The 22115-nt window shown below is 32.5% G+C and overlaps 2 protein-coding genes across 7 annotated transcripts in view; both read left to right on the plus strand.

The window, feature by feature from the left end:
• Positions 1-1056: 1056 nt before the first annotated feature.
• On the plus strand, positions 1057-7439 carry LOC126854681 (importin-11). Of its 3 annotated transcripts, XM_050601641.1 has the most exons (19): positions 1057-1372; positions 1893-2020; positions 2301-2401; positions 2491-2604; positions 2677-3083; positions 3220-3483; positions 3583-3738; positions 3869-3909; positions 4043-4225; positions 4298-4409; positions 4494-4714; positions 4810-4974; positions 5045-5237; positions 5325-5562; positions 5635-5731; positions 5802-6061; positions 6383-6524; positions 6604-6756; positions 7186-7439. In XM_050601641.1, exons 1-18 carry the CDS (start codon positions 1342-1344, stop codon positions 6706-6708), a joined length of 2958 nt encoding a protein of 985 aa, XP_050457598.1. In that variant the 5' UTR covers positions 1057-1341; the 3' UTR covers positions 6709-6756; positions 7186-7439. The 3 variants fall into 3 exon arrangements, with proteins under 3 accessions (XP_050457598.1, XP_050457597.1, XP_050457599.1); XM_050601640.1 differs by lacking the exon at positions 7186-7439 and having other exon boundaries at positions 6604-6888; XM_050601642.1 differs by lacking the exon at positions 7186-7439 and having other exon boundaries at positions 1058-1372; positions 1889-2020; positions 6604-6888.
• A 236-nt stretch (positions 7440-7675) lies between these two features.
• LOC126854719 (endophilin-A) overlaps positions 7676-22115 on the plus strand; it is a 31622-nt gene continuing 17182 nt past the window's right edge. Inside the window, exons 1-2 of one of the 4 annotated variants that reach the window (XM_050601713.1) lie at positions 7676-7870; positions 18661-18754. In XM_050601713.1, coding sequence (XP_050457670.1) covers positions 18710-18754 — 45 coding nt within the window. In that variant the 5' untranslated portion in view covers positions 7676-7870; positions 18661-18709. Of the gene's footprint in view, positions 7871-15279; positions 15442-18660; positions 18755-22115 lie in introns of those variants that run through there. The other 3 variants (XM_050601711.1, XM_050601714.1, XM_050601712.1) reach the window with 3 other exon arrangements.

The following is a 22115-nucleotide window of genomic DNA, read 5'->3' on the forward strand; positions in this document are numbered from 1 at the left end:
AGTCATGCACTGACAGATATGTACTGCTAATTTCACATCGTTACGATGTGAAATTCAAATTATATATGTGCGTACATGGTTATCGACGAGATACCAAAAAGGCCGTCTTATTTATATTTTATTGTTAGTATATGATTGGGAAAAAGCTCGCTAGCGTTATTTTAATTTATCCAGTTATTGATTTATTATTGAAAAGGTAAATAAATCTTTTATGTAACTGCCTCAAGAACAACATAAACATATTTTAAAATTAACATTTCTTTTATATACCAAATTATTTTGTATACCAAATTAATTTTATTATCGATAATACAAAGATTTATTTACCTACAGTAGAGCGCAGCAAAAATTTTTTTTCTGATCACGTCAAATCCCAGAAGACCATCGGTCTTTAATGATATATCTCGTCGATAAATAAAACAATAACTGGATGAATTAAAATAACTGTATGAATTAAATAATTTCTATTAATCTTTGATGCAATCAAATTGACCGGTAATGTCAACATTCTTCAATTATCTCCGAGCCCTCTTATCGCGCCCTTGATGACGAAAATTTTATCCTGATGATTTTTAATAATATATCTTGTTGGTAATAAATTTTGATATATCATGAATTTTTTTTTTTTTTTGTAAAATATATATATATATATATATATATATATATATTTATTTATTTATTTATTTATTTATTTATCAATACTATCATTCAATTTATTATTACTAAATTTTTTACATTTCTATTTTTAGTATAGCAGAATTATTTGATAATAAGTATATACGAAGAAAAAATGAATTGGCCGGACAAAGTTTGCGAGTTATGATAAAATAAGTATAATTTTTGAAAATATTCCCATAAGAAATCGCATGAAAATCGTTCAGGGAATTAATTAGTATTAATTTAATTTTATTATGAACGGGATTTATATTTATATACGCATTGATGTAAAGGAAGAAGTCGATCGATCGGCGAAGGATCGCCGGCTCATTGAGCGATTTCGCCGGCGCGAAGTTTGCATTTTATCTCGCCGCGCGCGTGATGTAAGAAGGCGGCAGAGCGGCACAACTGTCATTATCGCTGACGTGCGCGGTGAGAGGAGACGAAAAAGAGACGAAAGGAGAGCGACGCATCAGGACGGTGGAAACCGGAAGAAGGAACGTTGCGTTTCCGAAAGTGTCACGTGTACGTGTGCGTTCCGTGCGGTGCGTGCACATGTGTATATGAACACTCCGGTGAACGATAGAGGGATCGCCGATCGCCATAGGATTTTCGTTATGTATCGATTTACTACGTAAATATACTCTTTCTTTCTCTCGCAGAACGACAAATGGAGCACACGGAATGAGAGTCTGTGGCATCGATTGCGAGGCAGGTAATGTCTTTTTTTTTTAGTTTTCTTTTCTTTTTTTTTCTCGCTCGTACATGCGTGCATTTTGCCGCCGTACTTCTTTCCCCGTACGCCTGCATTGTACAGGTTAGAGAACATCCCGTTACCGGGAACAAGGACGAGGACGACAAAGACGATGACGACGTTGTCGTTTATTCGACGAGAAATGATGTAATGAGAAACTCGCGATTGGATCTCGTGTAATCGTGTGTACGATATATACTCTGTGCGACGTGTCCGCTTAATCGACGTAAAATTTGCGGCGAACAATTCATTCTGGAACCACATGTTTTTTCGATTCTGATAGAATATTTCTCGGTGAACTACATTAGATCTTTGTTTTTTTATTGAAAAGATAATGCAGGATGTTGCAATTATGTAATATTATGATGATGCTGCCATAATAAAAGATAATGACAAGAGAGGGATATTAATAGACTAAAGATCATACATTGTTATATTGACAATGTGATTAATCCTTCCATTGATACATGTGTTTAGTAAGAAGACATGGATGCTGCAATTATAGAAGTTTTACGACAGGCAGTCAGCCAAGACCCTAATGTCCTGAAATCTGCAGAGCAGACATTGAAACAATGGGAGATTCAGCAAGGATTTTATATAGCGTTATATGTAAGTTACACTATGTAATAAATGAGAATTTATTATATAAGTCTATAATAATGTTTTGTGCACATACTGGATTTATGGAACATTGCATAGAACAATAATAATATATATTTATATATTAATTATTATTATTTAGAATTATTTTGCAATCATACAAAAATGAAGGAAAGCAATTCTTATAATATAATTTATATATTCCTTGGAATTATATATATATATATATATATATATATATATATATATATGATCTGAAAATATAAGTAATTGTATAAAATTGTTTCAGAATGTTCTTTCAAATCATTCCTTGGCTGTTGAAGTTAGATGGATGGCCATTGTATATCTAAAGATTGGCGTTGAAAGATACTGGAGGAAAAATGCGCCAAAGTAAGGATTACTTTGTGTCAAAGAAAGAGAACGTTACATATTAGAATATTTATTGATATATACTTAATAATATATACCCATTATTCTAGCTCGATTGAGGACAGTGAGAAGGAATTTTTACGACAGCATTTGCTAAGAAATTTTGAAGAACCTGTAAATCCATTAGCTATACAATTAGCAGTTCTTATTGCTAAAATAGCAAGGTATAAAATGTGTGATATAATATATATCGTAATGAATTAATTAGCATGCTAATCTTTTTATTTCACATGTAGGTATGATTGTCCTAGAGAATGGAATACATTAGTACCAACATTGTTGGAAAATATAAGGCGAGAAAACCCTTTGGTGCAACGTCAAGCATTGTTAACACTACATCATGTTGTTAAAGCTTTGGCATCTAAGCGTTTGGCTGATGGTCAGAGGCTCTTCCGAGAATTGACTGCAACTATGTTCAATTTTATTTTAAACTTATGGAATACCTATACCGAATCTTTTCTGATTATGGCGTCAAACGGGGCTGATGCCAGTCAGATTCAAGAAGCCTTAGAGAAGGCACTCCTACTATTAAGAATACTTAGGCAGCTGATTGTAAATGGTTTTTCAAAGCCATCTGAATCCCAAGATGCCATGTTATTTTTAAAAGTCGTTTTTGAGCGTGCAAGGACCTGTCTTGAGTGCCGTTAGTATTTTCTTCAGTATTATTTAAAAAAATTAGTTTACATATTTATTTTATTTATATTTTGTTTATAGAAATGCGAACGCGTTTGATATTTAATATGAAAGTGGTATTTCATTTTTTTCTGGCTTGTTTTTAGGAAAAACATTAGCTTCTAGAGGCGTACAGATGGATGTGTGTGACAAATTTATAATACATTTGACCAAAGTTTTAATAGGAGTGTTAGAGATGCACCCATTTTGCTACGTGGAACTCATACCGACTTCCTTAGAATTTTCCGTTTTTTATTGCTTTACAGAAGCAGGTCAGGCATTAACATTCGAAAAATTTATCATTCAATGCCTGAATTTAACGAAAAATATTTTATTATCACCATATTATAGACCAGCTAAATTTAGTGAAGGTACATAAGCTGTATCATTTTTACTTGTTTATGTTATTTATATTATGTTCCATGTATGTTATCTATATTAACAACAATTGCTTTTGTTATGGGAAACAGAAGCGAAAGATCCATTGGTATTGAGACCGTACCAATTGAAACAAGAATTTTTCACACCAGAAATTTTAACGGAAATTTGCTCCAGACTGGTCACGCATTACTTTCTTTTGACACCCATGGATCTTGAAACATGGGATACTCATCCAGAAAGTTTTGGTAAGCATAGATTTATATTTGATAAGTATAATGCTACATTTTTACTTGTGAATTCTGACTAATTTTATAAAGAAAAAGAAATTTTTTTTTATAAATGCAAAACAAAATATAGAAAATATTACTTTTTCAGCTGTTGATGATGGTGGAGAGTCATGGAAATATAGTTTGAGGGTGAGTGATTAAAGGCATTGCAAATGTAATGAAAGATTATATATATATATATATATATATATATATATATATATATATAAAATTATATAAATATATATCATGATTATTTATGGGAATATATATTGTATTATAGCCTTGCACAGAGTCCTTATTTTTGGCGATCTTCCATCAATTTAGAGACGTTCTTGCTTCGGTTTTGGTTGATTTGATGCGACAACATCATCAACCTGTCGATCCTAACAATTTACATGCGATTTTAGTAAAAGACGCAGTTTACCGCGCGGTTGGTTTGGCTGCCTTCGATTTATACGACGAGGTACAGAAAATATTATCACATATCTCTTCCATGAACATTTAATTGATCTAATAAACGTTTTTTATTCAACAGGTAAATTTTGATCAATGGTTTTCGACGACTCTGAAGGAGGAATTAAAAGTTCGAAGTAATAATTACAGAATTATCAGAAGACGTGTGTGTTGGTTAATCGGCCAATGGACGAGTATGTTGACATTTTGCTGGAAAATGGATATGCTGTAAGCAATTATTTATTATTTGTATTTTGTGAATTTTATATTTTTTGCAGATATCAAACTGAGCACGGAATTGAGACCGGAGTTGTACAAGGTCATGATAGAAGCATTAAATCCTGAAGAAGACTTGGGAGTTCGTTTAGCGGCGAGTAATGCTTTGAAACAAGCGATTGATGATTTTCAGTTTAATTCGGAGGAATTTTCTCACTTCTTGGAGCCAGTATTTTCGTTATTGTTTGCGCTTCTTAAGGAAGTAAACGAGTGTGATACAAAGGTAAGAGGCAGAGAACTGATGTTTATTTTTTTTTATATCCTTGCAATATATACTTGTTTTTTACTTATTTTTTTATTTTTTTTTTTATTTTTTAGATGCACGTGCTATATGTATTATCGTTTATTATCGAGCGTGTTGGTAGTGGAATTAAGCCTCATGTTGGTGCACTCAGTTCATATCTGCCTGAACTTTGGCAACAATCCGAGGAATATAATATGCTGCGGTGCGCTATAGTGTCGACTCTGATACATTTGGAGAAGGTAAATATGCGACCTATCTTTGGATCAATAAATTGATACTACTTTTTCTAATGTTATTATGTATTCATAGGCTCTAGGTTCCGAGAGCGTTATTCTGGAACCATTGGTGGTAGGTGTTGTAGCTCTAAGTTGTGATGTTAATCAAGAGGGACATGTTTATTTATTAGAGGATGGATTGGAATTGTGGTATGCCTTGTTGGAAAATGCACCTGCTCCGACACCAGCTATAATGGATCTTTTCAGAAATATGCCAGCATTATTGGGTTAGTGATATGTTTAATATTGTTAACGGTTTTTATTAATAGTTCTCGATGATATGAAATGATAAGCCCTTTTATTTATATTTTTAGATAAATCCACGGAGAATCTGCGTTTATGTTTGTACATAATTCAAGCTTATGTGTTGTTGAACCCGCAAGACTTTTTTACTTATAGAGGCTCACTGGTCATCGAAACATTAAAAGCGCTTCTGAGCGATTTACGGCCGGACGGCAGAGTGATGGCATTGAGGTTATTCGAGATCTGTCTCAGAGCTTCCCCTCAACAAGGTGCAGAACTGATCAAACCCATTTTATTAAAAATATTTGAGTAAGTAGATTTTTTCCCTTTTTTGAAAAAGATACGTGCTATATAGAAACCTAAAATGTCATATTTTAACAGGAGCGTTTACAATGGCGAAGAATATCCAATGGTCATGACTATGAATCTATCTATTGTTGCAAGAGTTTTGTTAAGTTCTCGCGATATTTTTGTACAGGTATGAAAAATGACCTCAGCTGTGATTCAAACTGGACAGATTTTTTCAAAGATACAAATTATTTTTGCAGGTGATCAGCGATCTCGCACAGAATATAGGTACCGAAACAAGAGAAGAGGTCGTGCTCGGAAAGATGATACATAGGTGGATCAATGGAATGCCATTAGTATCTCAGACCGAAGGGCGGAAATTACTAGCACTCGCGCTTTGCTTTCTCCTTGGGGCGAACAGTCCGCCTACGGTTCTCGAATATTTTCCGTACATAATATCAAACATCGTCGAGACGCTTAACGACATCACTAAATTTGACGATATGGGCTATCCTGTCGAGTAAGATTTGAGAAGTCTTTTTTTTTTTTGCAGATTACAATCGAAGTAAAGGCGATTCATAATATGAGAGCCAATCATTTCCAATGATGTAATATAATTGCTAACTCATATAATTATTTAATATTTATTGAAAAATCAATATTGTTTCTGTAATTTCTTATAATTATTTAAAACAATCTTACAGTCGTTACTCGCTAAAAGATACTCCAATATTAAGTTAGATTAATTTATTGCAATTACTTCGATTGATTATACAAGATTTTTATAGAAAATAGGTAAACATATCAAAATGTGCAATTAATGAAATGAAAATTATTCTAGTTCTTTAATGATCACTGATCAGCCCAGTCCATCACAGTACGAAGATGTGGATTATGAAACCGAGCATGCTCAACGACAGAAGAGACTCGCCTTCAGCGATCCTGTGCATAGTATATCCTTGAAAGATACTCTCCAAAGTCAGGTAAGCAACTTTTGTTAATATTATTTTTTTGAATATTTAACTATTGCTTATAGACTAAAGATTCTTTTGAAATTATTAGTTGATTATGCTGCGAAGTATAGTTGGGGATAATCAATTTGATCAATTGATGCTCACTCTCAATTCCGAGATTGACGAACAACTCAAGGACTACATATCGCTGTGAAAAAGGCGCAAGATCAAAATGCAATACAGAGGATTTCAATTATATAAGGTATGAGAAAAGAAGCTTTACAGCGCTCTTTTTTTGTGAAACGGCACTATTTTATTGTATGATATTACCATCTGTTTCATTGTATTAATAATGTTGATAATAAAAGATCCTACTCTCTCTCTTTTCATGCTATTGGAAGATTCCTTTCTTTCCTAATTTTGCTTTTGAATGTATAAATATGATTACTTCATTATTTGACATTACCAAATATTATTATACACAATTTGATTTTCATTCTAATCTATAAAAAGTTTTGCTTCAAATTAGGAGAGAAAGATTTTTATTTTCTATAACGATTTTCAAGAGATTCTTACAATAGATATATTAATTTAATGTTAGCACACACAATAAAATTAACAAAAATATTAGAACTTTGTATATGCACAATTAAATTATATATATATATACATATAAAATTATTTATTACAGAATAGTTATTATATTACTATGCAACATCGGAGTACTATACAACTACTTTATTCAATGATCTTTTGCAAGATGATAGTTGACCATGTGAATATATAAGATTATAATGCTTTTGTATATGAACGTATGACAATGTCAAAAGCAATGTTATACAAATGGAAAGTATTATATATATATATTGATCACATTGTTTTCGAGTGCGAATATCGAATAATTTTTTTTATCCATTTCTAGTTTAAAAATAAAACTATAAGAAGACATTAATAAAATGTTAATAAACAAATCTTAATATATTTTTTATTATGCATATTCCAATGAAAATTACTATAATCGTATATAGATAATATAAACAATTTTATATATTTTATATTATATATCGGTTACTTATTGACATAAGGCATTTGTGAGTGCATCGATATATATCGATATTACTACACATATCGATATTCCCACTCGTCTGAATGCGGCTTTATTCTCCCCTTCCCGCTCGCGTTGCAATATGACTCATTCGTCGCGACGACGCCGTGTGACGTTGGCGCTGCTGTTGGTCGTGCGCGAAACCGCGAACAGCTGTCGTCCGTGTGGGCTGTGTCAAATCTTGGCAGGGGGTTAGTCGAGTGTGTTGGATCTGCTCCGGATTACGGTGTATTGGCGTGTTGTCTTCATCTAGCAAAGATTCTTCCTCGCGGTGAGTGCAAAATTGATTACATTGCCGTATCATCTGTTCAAATCGCTCCCGTTCGTCTCGTACGCCTCTCGGATGAATGCGTTATCACGCGCGTAATTCGCGTAACCTCGCTTTGCTCTGATTATGTATACGTTGGCCGGTGTACGCACTCGATCGATTCGCGCTGACTCGCTATCGCGATCAAAAGACACTTGTCGCCGTCAAAGGCACGCACCGGCGATAACGACGCTCGCGTTGTTTTTACGATTGTTATGCCGGCGACCTCCTTAAGTGATATTTTCGCGCCTGTCTGTCGCCACGAAATAGCCCGATGGATTTTTGAATGATCGTGAATGAGTGTGGGCGTATCACGTGACTTGATCGTAGTACATTGTAATTTTGTTCCCGTTCCGGGAAAATAAAAACCCATTGATCTTTTTACTCGGTGTCTTGGAATACGTGCGTGCTCGATTTCCACTCTATTCACGTTTAGGAAATTATTGCTCTCCCTCTTCTAGATTGTATAATTCTGTCTACAATATATAAGCGAAAACATATAAATTCCATTTCAATTGACGTCGATTGATTCTTATCCGTAATTTTCATAATACTATTTGAATTAATTTTACAAAATATTCTTTTTTAACATCTTGTTAAAAAAGTTTGTATAATGGTACATTTATGATTTCATTCTTACGCTTTATAATATTAATTTGTAATAGATATTTTAAAATTTTGGATAAATTTTAAATTTTCCTTTCTCTCTCTCTCTCTTTATATATATATATATATATATATATATATATATATATATATATATATATGTAAAAGAGGAAGAAAGAGAATTAAAAATTTGTGAATTTTAAAATGTTACAAATGAATAATATAAAATCCAAAAATGCTGTTTGAAGTATGAATATTTATATAGAGAAAGAAAGAGAAAGGGAAAGAGAGTATAATATAGATTATATATGTACTTTACAGACAGTAATATGACAATTTAGTCATGTTCTCACATCGGTAGAATTGGCTCACTTAACCGCAATTAACTCTAATTGGTATCGATGCGACCATCGTTAAATCGGAGATGTCACCATTTTAATGTTTACTGATTTTTATTTCGGATGAGTTCCGCGGATTCTGTCATCTCTGTGCGATACGCGAGTGTGTCGAAGTCGAGCGTATTGACCCCCTTCGATCATGCCTCGCTAATTAAAGCATAATGACAAATAATTTGATATTCATCGCGAGGCAGCTCGAATTGTTGCTCAGCGAATGCGAGCGAATATTGATGCTGACGAGCGCGGCAGAAAAACGCTCTCCCGCATTCGCCATCTCCCTGATGCTTCTTTCTATTGCATGTATTTTGACCTCCGACTTTTACCGCATATCACATTCGTCGTCGAGTTGTTCGGCCGTGAACTATGCGTATTTCCGGTCACGAAATTCAGAAATGGGTTTTTAAATATATTTTACGACAATTAGTTTATAATATAAAAAGTATGTCATATAATAATAATAATAATAAAATAATATACATTTCTCAAATAAATAAATTTTGAATTTAAATCAACAATAAATTAACTTTGAATATTTTTTAATTAATGCAAGATTTTTTCAGTTGTGTGCTTGTTCATCTTTTTTTTTTTTTAAGTTTATAAATTTTTTAAGTATATAAATTTGACTGAATTTGAATAATGGAAGATTAAAGTTAATTAGGATAATTGAATAGAAAAGAATTGTGATTTTTTTTGTAAATAATAGACAGATTAAGAGAGATAATAGAAATTAACTTTGCAAAATTATAAATTGTTGATTTTTCCAGAAAGAGAAACTCGAGGTAAATTAAAATTTTTTTTTTACTTTTTTTCTGTTTATTATAATTTTTATAAAGAATGTGTAGCAAATATTATGATTACCTGGTAACGAGCAGCGCAACATGAGCAATTACTTAGCAATACGGGAGATAAGATAATGATATTTCAAAAAGAAAAAGAATAACTTTTTGCAACATCTGAGAAAAATATATAAGAATATAGAAAAAATAATATGCAGTATTTCAGAGAATCATACAACTTAAAAGCGTATATATGTATATTATACTTATCATTTAAAAAATTTGTGAAAATTTGAATTTTACATCATATAATTTACTAAACTTTTTATTTTATATTCTTATATAAATCTGACTTTCGTCAATAATCCGTTATAAAACGAATAAACATAAAATAAACTGCTTGTTCGAACGATACGTGATTGAATTACAATTTACATACATACATAATTTGACATGATGAAATTTTGGTATTAATTAATATTGCAGTGCATCGGATTCAGTGTGGGTGGACGGAACTTGAACGTAACTTAAATTTATTACATTTTGCTAATAATTTATGTCTATTTCCGTGTAAAACACGCAAATTTCTTTTTTAGATTTTTATTGAGAAGGTTCTTTATATATATTTTTATGCCGTGCCTTTTCAGAATTTTCACGAAAATTATGAATACGAAATAGTAATTTATGTCGCAATAATTTAATAATATATGACGGATAAAACTGCACGCAAAAACTGTCGCGCGTAATTTATGACCATATAACATCCATATATATTTGAATTGTATCGAAATATAGATATGAAGCAGTTTTTGCAAGGATATAATAAAATGATTATGCGAGAAAACTTTGCGTTGAATTTTGCATGATTATTACGATATCGCAATAGATTATCGATCAATGTAGATATCATTTATAAGAAATGATTTCATCGTGATTACATTGCATGATGATTAGAGGATCGCGACTAAAAATAAGTATTATGTCGCAAAATGCAAATTGTGAATGTTTTTGATGTCTTGCATGTTTAACCTTGCATCATGACATTTAAATTAATACTGTCAAAAATGTAGTCGCATTGATAATGTCGTTTAAAACATTATAACGAGTCGAATTAGTATATAATACACAATATTACAAGAGTTATACTTTAATAATTTATAATACAAAATATTTGCCACGATTTGTTTATTCCCAATAAAATAATAAATGCAATAGAAATATTGTGAATATGAGACAAATAACATAAATTCTTCGCGTTATTATAGTAATTAATCTTGACGTTAAATCAATACGGGATATACATTAATCGGCGATTATTCTTTGAATTCTTTGAATTCTCATCAATATCATAACTATAAAATGAAATGAAAAATTTATTGAGCATTTGTAAAAATCTTATTTTTATTCCTCGTCAATACAATGAACATATATTTTTTAAATATATAATAATTAATAATTAATAATATTATTTAGAATAATATTAATTAGAATTAATAATATTATTTTACTTTGATGATTGATTCCGTAAAAATTATTTATAATTTTATTAAATTATTTATTCTTTATTAATGCTGCAATTAAACTTTAAATTCTTAATTCTTAACATAAAAATTAATACATTTTAATGCAGCAGCTACAATAGCATAACGAGTTATTCAATTGTAATACTTTTTCTTTTACGCGTTTTCTTTTAACGGAAATCGATTCCTCGGGAAATGATGATAATGTCTTATCACCGGTGAGCTTAGCGTATTTATCGCCAATTTCCATTTTACAATTGTAAAAATTTAGCATTTACTAGAAAATCGTTGCAGGAAACGCGGAATTTTCGTAACTCCTTGTAATTTAAGATTTACTAGCAATGTTTGTGTGACGTGCGAAATTTTCATGATTGATAAGATCAGATTTTTGATAAATTAGTTCAAGATATAATATATGTTATGATATGAAGCAAATGATATATAATCAGGATTTATTTTTTTCCTATGACTCGAAAAATTTTTTTTTTTTAAGATATGATATCTAAGCAAATTATTTCTCTATCCTCTATCATGATGTTAATTTTAAATAATGCATTTAAGAAAATAGTGGTTTAAAAAAACGTCACAAAAACATTAAAAAATAATATGTGTATTTTATAATATAAGGAGTTTTGTCATATATAACACTATAAATTTTCTGAAATTGTCAGATATTTGCGATTAAAAATCTAGACAATTTTTTAATTTATCTCTTTATAATCTACATGAAATGCAATATAAGACTATCATTTACGAAACATATCGCATAGATATGTTATCAACAAAAAGTGACAAAGGATGCGAGTCACGTGTCGATCGTCGCCGCCTCCTGCCGGCGTGCGTCGCGTATTTTTAGAAAGATTTTATGTTGTAGCGGGGATGATTTGTACGACGGATGCGGTGGACTTCGACATCATTACGATAGACGGAAGGGAAGTCTTATCAAGTGATAGCGACACCATGACCCAGTCGTCGTATGTGCTCTTCGGGTTTCTTAGCAACCGCCCTCGTCGCATTAAGTTTCGCAAATTTGTAGAAAGTTTCGCGTCCCGTACAAATTAACGCTCAGCTCTCCTCGAGGAAAATTTTATTTCATGATTTATATGAGACACGGAGACTAAAGTCGGAAACTCTGTTTCTGACTTGATGAGCTTTGCAAAGCAGTTGGGGATGAGTGTGTTATTTATATGAGTACTTCTCTATATGTAAAATTATTTATTATTAAAAAATTATATCTCTATATATTATAAAAAATTTATATTATAAAATTATAAAATTTATAAAATGTAAACATTAAGTATATATCTATTAGAAATTTAAATATAAAACAATTAAACAGTATTTATTAATACTGTTAATATAGAAAATAATTATGTCACAAGTAATAAATTTGCACAAAATTACAAGCGATAATATTTATTTTCTGTAGAGTGATTAAATTAATTATATTTAATTTTTGACGTAAAAAAAAATATTATCGTTATTTTTTTTCCGTATAATTAATAAAGTCAATGCGTGATGTGTCTTTACAACATATCTGAAGCTTATCAAGATTGAACATAGTTGTTTCTCTAGGGAGTCTAATTATTTGTGGGAAAATATATGAGTTGGAATGGAATAATTTAATCATAGGACGTTATACACTTGCACTAATAATTTTTAATTACTCCCGACATTCACATGAGATTTGCAAAAAATGGATGACCATTACGATAAATAAAACTATTAACGTGGGTGGAAATAGCTATTGTCCTTTTGTGTATTAACAACACACATACATATACACACATGCTTATTGCTCTTTAAACTTCCAAAGGATTAAATTTTTTTTCTAAATCACGTTCGTTGTGTCTATGTCAAATCACAAACAAAAATTTTTTTTTTTCTACCATTGATGATTTTTTATTTAAAGAAACTATTGCGATTTATGTTAGTTCACGGATATTTTGCAAAAGATGCAATTAAAAAGAATGTTTTGATTCGATTCTCATCTCTTTTTAGTACTAATTAAGCGTCTCTTGGGAAATTAAAAGCGATAGTAGAGGCGACAGACGAAGGAGTCTTAGGTTCGTCTCAAATTGAAAAAAATTACTCCGTAAAAAGATAGATCTCGCGACTCTCTTAAATGAGCGGCTACTCAGTCGATCCGGAAAGCTCAAGATGAATAATTGGCAAAGAGAGAGACAGAAGAGAGAGCTTGTCAAATCAAGAGCTCGCGACAAAAATTGTATTGCGAGAGCTGAACAACGGTTATGAGAGTGGTACTGATTATATTCATAATCGATATATCGTTGGGACGACCACCACTATCGTGACCACGCACACGTACACGTAAAGAGATCCTTTTAAAACAGAATGGTATTAATAAGTAGTGAAATCGATTCGCACACACACACACACACATACACACTTTGCATCGTTTGCTCATTGGCTCTTATTACTGATCTCGTTTTTTTAAAAGGCTTGTTTATTCTTGTAATTTTTATCCAATCATAAAGAGAATTGTGTGAGAGGATCTTTTTTACAGGACAATGTACGCGTAGGTCGACGACTTGGAAGAATATTCGAGAAATATCAGGGAAGTTAGTCTATTTATAAAATATGGCGTTGGACAGATAATTCTGATAGAGAAATATGTCTCGTGAAAAATTCCAGGCACGATTACGTGATGTGAGGGGCAAGAATTTAGAAATGTTAAGCGCAGGGTTTAATATACTATTTATGATATAACGGGAAGGACTTTATTTTGATAATAAATTGGAAAAATATATTGCATTTAAAGTGTTTTAATAATGCATACATATACGTACACACACATATATATATATATATATATATATATATATATATATATATATATATACATAATCAATGTAAAATCTATTTTTCCTATTAGATGAAAATTATATAAAAAATGTAAAAAAACAAATAAATATATTTTCATCAATTTTTTTATCATTTATAAAATGTGATATAAATATTTAACGTGAAATTGGTAATTTTATAGATGTATTTGTTCTTTCTTTCAATTTTTATCACAAATAAAAATTATTTAATATCTGTACTATTAGATATATTTACTATCTGTGTTACTAGATATATAGTTTTCTTTCCATGGCGATTTTATAATTGCTATAAAAAACAAGAATATAAGATATTATATAATAAATAGGACAGCGTATCTCTGATATTGATTTAATATTACACTAACTTAATATTATATATATTACATTAACTTTTATTTTTATTTATGATCAAATTACGCTAACTAAAAATATAAATTATGCCATCTAATTATTCAATTGCGAGAGTGAATTGCGCTGGTGAGAATGGGGATTTAAATGTTGTCTTATTCTAAGGGGTGACAAATATTGTTTACTCCATGTCGACGTTGCGCGTGCGCGTGTATTCTCGAAGTGAGCGATATACCGTACCACAATGACTTTTACAATAACCGTCACAGTCACCCGGTATAAGCGTGGAGGAAGCAGAAATACGCGAATAAAGTCGAGGGTTGCGACACACGTGGAAAGAGGAGAGAGACGGTGATGGGGAGAAAGGGCAGGCAGCGGTGGATCTTGAAAATTTTTATAGGGGGAACCGCGGTGTAAAAATACAAAATTTAATCATCAAATTAAAAAGAGATAATTATTATTATTGTTCAAAAAATTTGATATTTTACTTATTTTCGAGATAATATCTCGAATCTCCCATGAGAAGCATTTTACAAAAAATACGCGGAAATAGTCGAACTATTTGTGTAGTTCTCTCCCTGGATCCGCTCCTGGTTATCGTAAGAGGAAGAGAGAGAGAGAGAGAGAAAGGATAGGAAAGGATACCGAAATGAGGGACGGGAGGAGGAAGTCAGCACGAGAGAGAGAGAGAGAGAGAGAGAGAGAGAGAGAGAAAGAGTGGAGGGGAGCGAGAGAGATAGGGAATCTGACGAGCCGTGGTCGCGTATCGATCGGCCAGCAGCAAAACTACCCCCTAGCAGGAGACTTCGCAGTGTGCGAGGGACCGACCACGTACGAGAGTAGTCCGGTGGTGCTCTCGCTCGGTGCTCGTGAGCACACGCGGATACCCCTCACGTTCCTCACGCACGCACGCAGGCAGGCAGGCACGCACGCACGCACGCACGCATATCCGTCCGCTCGCCGTCGTTCACACGTCGCCATCCACGGCGAGTTATTTAGGGGTGCATTTACAGGTGCATCCGATTCGCCGAAGGGCCGAAGGTGAGGAGACGAGTGTCCTTGTCGTATTTTCGCGTCACCCTCGCCGCACCATGTAACGCACCGCGCGTTATCTTGCGCACTGTCGCGTTCGTTAGATTCTTCCTTTATTCCGGTGAGGATTGTCACTTTCCTTTATTCGATATCGTGTACAAGCGTGACATTATCTATAGCTCTGCGGAACGGACGTGTCGTCTTGTTCGCGGATTGTTGTTGATTTTATAGATCGCATTGAGACGCGGTGTCGCTGAGTATAAGCGAGCTTGAACGACGATGAGAGTTCTTCTAACTATCATCGGTCGTAGACTGTGAATCTACTAACACGATTGTCTTCATCTGTGTGCTAACCCCCCTGATCTGTCTCTATCATATTTTTACTTTTTAATGTAGCATATACTACATTACTATATTATGGAATTTTCTATATTATAGAGAACTATGTTATATAGCCCTCTATTCTAGTGCCACCTACTTACGTTATTATTCTTTATATCTTATACCTTATTACGATATATTATGTTATAGTGTTTTGCGTTATATTCGCGTATTCTATTATAATTTCCTATACTTTCGTAGCTTTACATTTAATCTTTCATTTAATATTTATCTAAAATTCACTATTTTATTGACATTTTTTTATTTTATTATTATCTGTTATGTTTTAATAATTATATTACTATTCAATAACATATAATCATTTTATGCTACCATCATTTTTTTTCTATCATTCTACTGATACTTGACAGAGAATTTAATGCAACAACTTAACGCTCAACAGCACAACCAGTACATTGCTAGTCCAATCGTTACTATTACTAGAAAATTGGGACAATCGTTGTTGCTGAACTGTGTCAGAACGATCCACCATCTTACCGTCCTTTCGCCCACATTTTCCGAATCTCTCTCTCTCTCTCTCTCTCTCTCTCTCTTGTCTCCTTTCGGGCCGGTCGGATCAATCGAATCATCCTGCTTTTAATGGAACGCCCGCGATCATTACGCCTAGCCTCTAATCCTATTAATAAGATTCATTAATAAGGACGTTGCATTAATTAGCGCGGTTCGTCACTAAGAGGATTTTAACGATGTGCATGGCAATCGATGTGTGCTATAGTCTAGACATTAAGAACCTTCGCTATGTAATTCGTTAATAAAAGCGCCTCGTTTGCGAATTTCACAGTCGGCTCGTTAACGAATATTCTATGATTGACAAGGTTCACTCAAAGAAGGGATATCGATCGATGATTTTTCACAGCGAGTCTCCGAATGCAAAGTATAATTCGCGGAGTTCTTCGACTTGACTCGTCTTCAGCGAATTTCATCAGATTAATTATTTAATTAATTCCCGCGACCTTTGTAACCTTTGTCGATTGTTCACATCAATTGTAGACTTTTTGCGCCTGCTTAGAGTGCTTTTCTGGTTTGACATATGCTTGCTTCTTTGAAATTTGCATCAACAACGTACCCGAAATTTATGAAAGCATTGCGTTATTATTTTTGTGGAAATCTACCGATTATTTATGGCGTATATTATCATCGTTATTTGTTCTTGATTGTTATAGATTTATTTCAAACACAGATTCAGATATTTTTAAAAAATTGCTCTGTATTATGTCAAATTGTTTTAGCTCAATGTAATGTATTGGATCTCATGCAGTTGGCGTGACAAATGCGAGCAGCGTAGCACTTGGTTTTATTATGAAATTTATTATGGGTTTGTCGCTTATACATATTGTACGCTTGTTTTGCTAAAAGTCCTCCATTAAACATTTATCTCGATGCACGGAATTCGCGCATACGAGATAACCGTCGCTGAGAAATATGTCGCTGTTAATGAAGCAAGCTTGTCCTCACAGATTCATCGTTTATAGATTTTGCGAATAGAATTTCTGCATTGTATATGAATTCAATGATGCGCAATATTATTTTTATTAAAAGCCTGCAATGACTCGCTATTCACAGGAAAAGGAATTTTGCTATTGCGGTAAAACCATAGCTGCTCTTGCATATTTGATGAAACTTTGCTACCGTAATAAATTATTTGATATTACACAATAGAGCTTGTTTAGTTTCAAAAAGCGAGAAAGTAACTTTGTTTATAGAAATACGAATTTGCTTGAAACAAATTTAATTTGCAAATGAAGCGAAATATTCTGCTCTTAGCGAAAATTTTGAGCAAGACAACGTCATTATGATACACAATCTCTTTCTCTCTTTCTTCTGCAAATTCAGCAGAATTATTTTTAGCAAATAAAATTAATATTTTTATAATAATTTTTTTTCTGTCAGTATAATAGTAATCAGCAACGTTTGCTGATTACAGTATAATATAAAATATAGGCAAAACTTTTTTTGCTTCATGTTTTTAAAACATTTCATAGGTTTATTATTTATAAATTTTTAGTATATATGTTTTATTAATAACTTTATTAATACATGTTTTTAAAACATTTCATAAGTTTATTATTTATAAATTTTTAGAATGCGCGTATACTTTATTAATATACTTTATATTATAATGTCTCTATATTACTCGAATTTTTATAGAAAATCGATGCATGCAGTTGGCATGCAGTTTATTCATATAAGAATATTTGTATCACGTGTTATTTCTTGATATAGATAAACTCATCGATCGGTTCGTAGAATAATAGAAAAAGTTTCAATGAATAGTTAAGTTTTATTACTATAACGCATTATTCCTTTATCCTTATTAGAAGAGGAGAGAATTAATTAGATTTTATGTACATATAATATTTAACAATATCACTCATAAAACCTCTTCTCTCTCTCTCTCTCTCTCTCTCTCTCGTTATATTAAATATGACTGTACTTTTCATGTCGATATACTATTGAAGTCGATACACGCAGCAAGTCATTAAAAATACATGTTACTTGCTGTCATTAGAGCCTATTAAGAAATCGGATCGGCACGATTGCGATTTTACGCACGTGAGATCACCGTCGTACACGCGAGTCGCACGCGAAGCGATACGACGTCACCCGGTATTACATCAGCACGATGCTGGAAAATACACACGATCGATAGCATTGAAAATCATCCCGTTCACCGTTGGCGAGCGGCCAACAGTCGGCGTGATCATACATTCGGGCTTCTTTCGTCCTATTTTCCAACGCGTTTGCTTTCTACGCGAGAATTGCTTCCCCTCAAAAAAGTTTACTTTTTAGCCCTGTTTGACAATCCCGTTTCCGTTTCTGTTGCAGTCAGAGACGATTTGCGCGTGATTCAAGGAAGCAACGACACGACAGCACCATGGCGTTCGCCGGGCTCAAAAAGCAGATCAACAAAGCGAATCAGGTAAGTGCCTCTCTTTGCCGTGGAAGCGTCTTATTTCACGGAAACTTGGCAATCTTGGAGATCTTCTTATGTGTACATCAAAGGATCAATATTATTTTCTGCATGTAATAATTTATTTGCGAAAATGATTAAGAAATGGATAAAATACTTGAGGCTCTTTAATTTTATTCACATCCTTTTTATATTTAAATATTTTCTTCTTGTATATTAAAAATAATAAGAAATTACCTATATTTAATTATTGGTGGAATTATCCGAAGAACCATCTTGTCTCTAGATTTTTTTATCGAAGAATTTTGTAAAACATACATAAAAATCCGTGTGATTGAAATTCGAATCTTCCTTCACGATTTAATTGCTCTAATTAAATCACATTAAGTTCTTGATTTAATGCCTATAAAGAAAAAAGAGCTAGCATCGCGCTAGCGATTGTACACATGATACGATATGCGAAACATCGAAAATTTAATCGTCCACGTTAATTAATATGTTCTCGTACGTCAGGTTACAAGTTTAGCTAATTACCGACGATGCATTGCTACTTAAGAGCGAATCTAACGATGCAATGCCGTCAACTTTCACGTAGTCGTTTCGTTCTCGCATCATGAATGCATCTTAATACGATTACATGTCGCCGGGAAACTCACAATGATCCCATGATGCGCCTAGATTGCCTGGGACCATTGTAAAAATGTGTAATGCAATTGCGAAAACAAGCGGAACGAGATAAAACGCGGGTTAATTATTATCTCCGTGTCGCGCGCGAAATCGATATCCTTCGGCATTCCTCCAAGATTCCCGATATACGAGAATTTTTATTATCGAGGAATTCCGCGATTTTCAAGATCACAGAATCCGAGGAAATATAAGAGACCCTGTGGAACACGCGAGAATATCTGAGAAATATCGTAAAACTATTTTACACCATAACAAAGAGACATTCTATTCCTTTCAATAGATGACGCTATATTATCTATTCTGCGTTCAAATACGAGAACTGGTGCATATTTTAAATGATTCCTTAATATAATCTTTATTCCAGCGAATGTATGCATTATTGAGATGACAGCTAAGCTCTCTTTCTCCGACAGTTTGTCGATGCCAATTATCATTTGATCCAGTATATGTCACATGTGTAAAATTTTCGTATCAGTCACACACAGTTGCAATATTATCATCCTGCCATGTTTAATCTTGGAACGACAAGCGGAGGGACATGGTTGCCGCCGCTCTAAATACTGAGGTTTAGTTGCAGCGACCGTGACTAATTAACGGCTAATTGTTAATTGAGAGAAACATGCTCAACAGATATCGGCAGTGGTACTTCATATTAATGAAATGAAATCGTAGTAAATACGAGCGGTTTTTAAAATTCTGCAAAGTATAAAGAATCACGTTTAGATCATGGAAAAAAATTGTATTTTTGTGCACAATTTAAATATTAGTTTAGATAGAATATAATAATATATTTGCCTATTACATAGTAAATGTAAATATACAATATAAAAATCGGGGAATACCGTTATTTAATTGATTTAATAGATTTTTACTTGATTCTATAAAAACAAGATATTATTAATATTAAACATGTAAATTTGTGTTTAATAAAAATCCTTGCTTTATTAAAAATGTAAATATATAAAAATCGAAATTTTATTTATCTATTTAAATCAATATTTGAACTTCGAGAATATTATTTTTACTTTCATCTAAATTAAAATTCTTTGTACTTGTCAGATCTTCTGTCTGCATCTATTACAATCTCGTTTGAAGGATTATTGCTCGATTTTTATATTAAAAATAATTTATTGGAGAGAATTTCTGCTGGTTAGAAAAATAATTTATAATTATGTAACATGTTCGGATGGTTTTCCTCTCGTATCTTTTCATATAATTTCACAAATATTAATATTAATATTGTACCCTTGGCACTATGAAAATTTGTTCAATACGATAGAGATATCTCGATATCTCGTTTGATATGCACATCACATGTATGCATATATCCTTTCAATATTGAATTGAAAAACTTGATTACGAAATTCTAACATCGACGCGAGATTTCGTTTTGTAATTAAATGAAATGCTTACGTGTCGTGAAATCTCACGTATATGGCAATTCTGACGCATAATATTAAAATTATCGCGGTTACATATTTCTATGCGCTGTTCGTAATTGCAGGTAGAGGAAATTATTATGTGCGTTAAAATTTGCATCAGATTTTTTTTTATTAAGATGATATAATCTGGTAGAAATTAATAATATTATATGTGTTTATACTGATTATTATTATACTAGTATTATCTGATTTAAGGAATGACGTTAATAATTAAACGTAAAAATTGTATTAATTTTAAATTAATTAATTTTTTTATTTATATTCTATATGTCTATTATATTATCTTGTTATTTTCTTATACACTTGTACTGTACAATGTGTAATTTTTTCTAATATACATGTATATATACATAGACAGATGTTATTCCTTGTCAAAAAAAGCACATTTCTTTGGAAAAGTGTTCAAAAATGCATTATCTTTGAGACCTCTCATATTTTTAATAAGGGATTTCATTTCATCATTACTTTTATTTTGGATAAACTCCACACACATACACACAAGTCTGATAATATATTTCACATTAAAAGTACAACACGTCCTGCGGGCGTTTTTCGCGCGTTGGCGGCATGTTATCCTGGCCTCGATAACGCGCTGCAAATGCCAAATGCGAATCGCGTCGCCGCGCGAGCGGCGAAAGTTCGATCGAGCGAAAAGCGCGAGCGAGCGATGGACGGCGTGTCAAACAATGTGAATTATTGCGCGCAGGAGCTTGCGGCGATTGTGTAACGAGCAATTTTAAACTATCGATCGTGCGCGGTCTCGGGATAACTTCTCGGGAACCGCACAATGCGCGTCCGCCACTATCGCTCCACCAAAATCCTCGGCGATGCACGATGATAGTAGCTTGTGACCTTTATCTCCCTAAGTGTGCTCAGCATCTTTATAGCCAACGAGAATCGCCGTCGGTCGACATGCCTACGTGCGAAAAAATATTCAATATATGTTTATAGCTACGTTATTAAAAATTCCGCATTACGCTCTTTATAACGGGTGTGGGAATTAAGATTTTTTCCCAAGAAATGGCAAAGTTAAATTTATTTATTTATTTCATGAAACTTTATTATGTGAAAATTATTTTTTATGCCATTTTATGTTAATAATGTTCTAATATTAGGTTAATAGGTATTTATATTATTTTGTATTATGCAAATTTTCCAAATGTCTCTTTGTAGCGCTGTGCAAATTTAATTTCTAAAATAACATGTGTGCATGCATTTTAAGCTACTTTATTATAATAATT

This window comes from Cataglyphis hispanica, chromosome 14, assembly GCF_021464435.1.
Source record: "Cataglyphis hispanica isolate Lineage 1 chromosome 14, ULB_Chis1_1.0, whole genome shotgun sequence".
Classification (NCBI taxonomy): domain Eukaryota; kingdom Metazoa; phylum Arthropoda; class Insecta; order Hymenoptera; family Formicidae; genus Cataglyphis; species Cataglyphis hispanica.

Coding starts and splice junctions, on each gene's coding strand:
- LOC126854681 (XM_050601641.1), top strand. CDS start 1,342: ATGAGAGTCTGTGGCATCGATTGCGAGGCAG. Junction 4,975..5,044: donor CTCTGATACATTTGGAGAAG/GTAAATATGCGA, acceptor ATGTATTCATAG/GCTCTAGGTTCCGAGAGCGT. Junction 6,525..6,603: donor AAGATACTCTCCAAAGTCAG/GTAAGCAACTTT, acceptor TGAAATTATTAG/TTGATTATGCTGCGAAGTAT.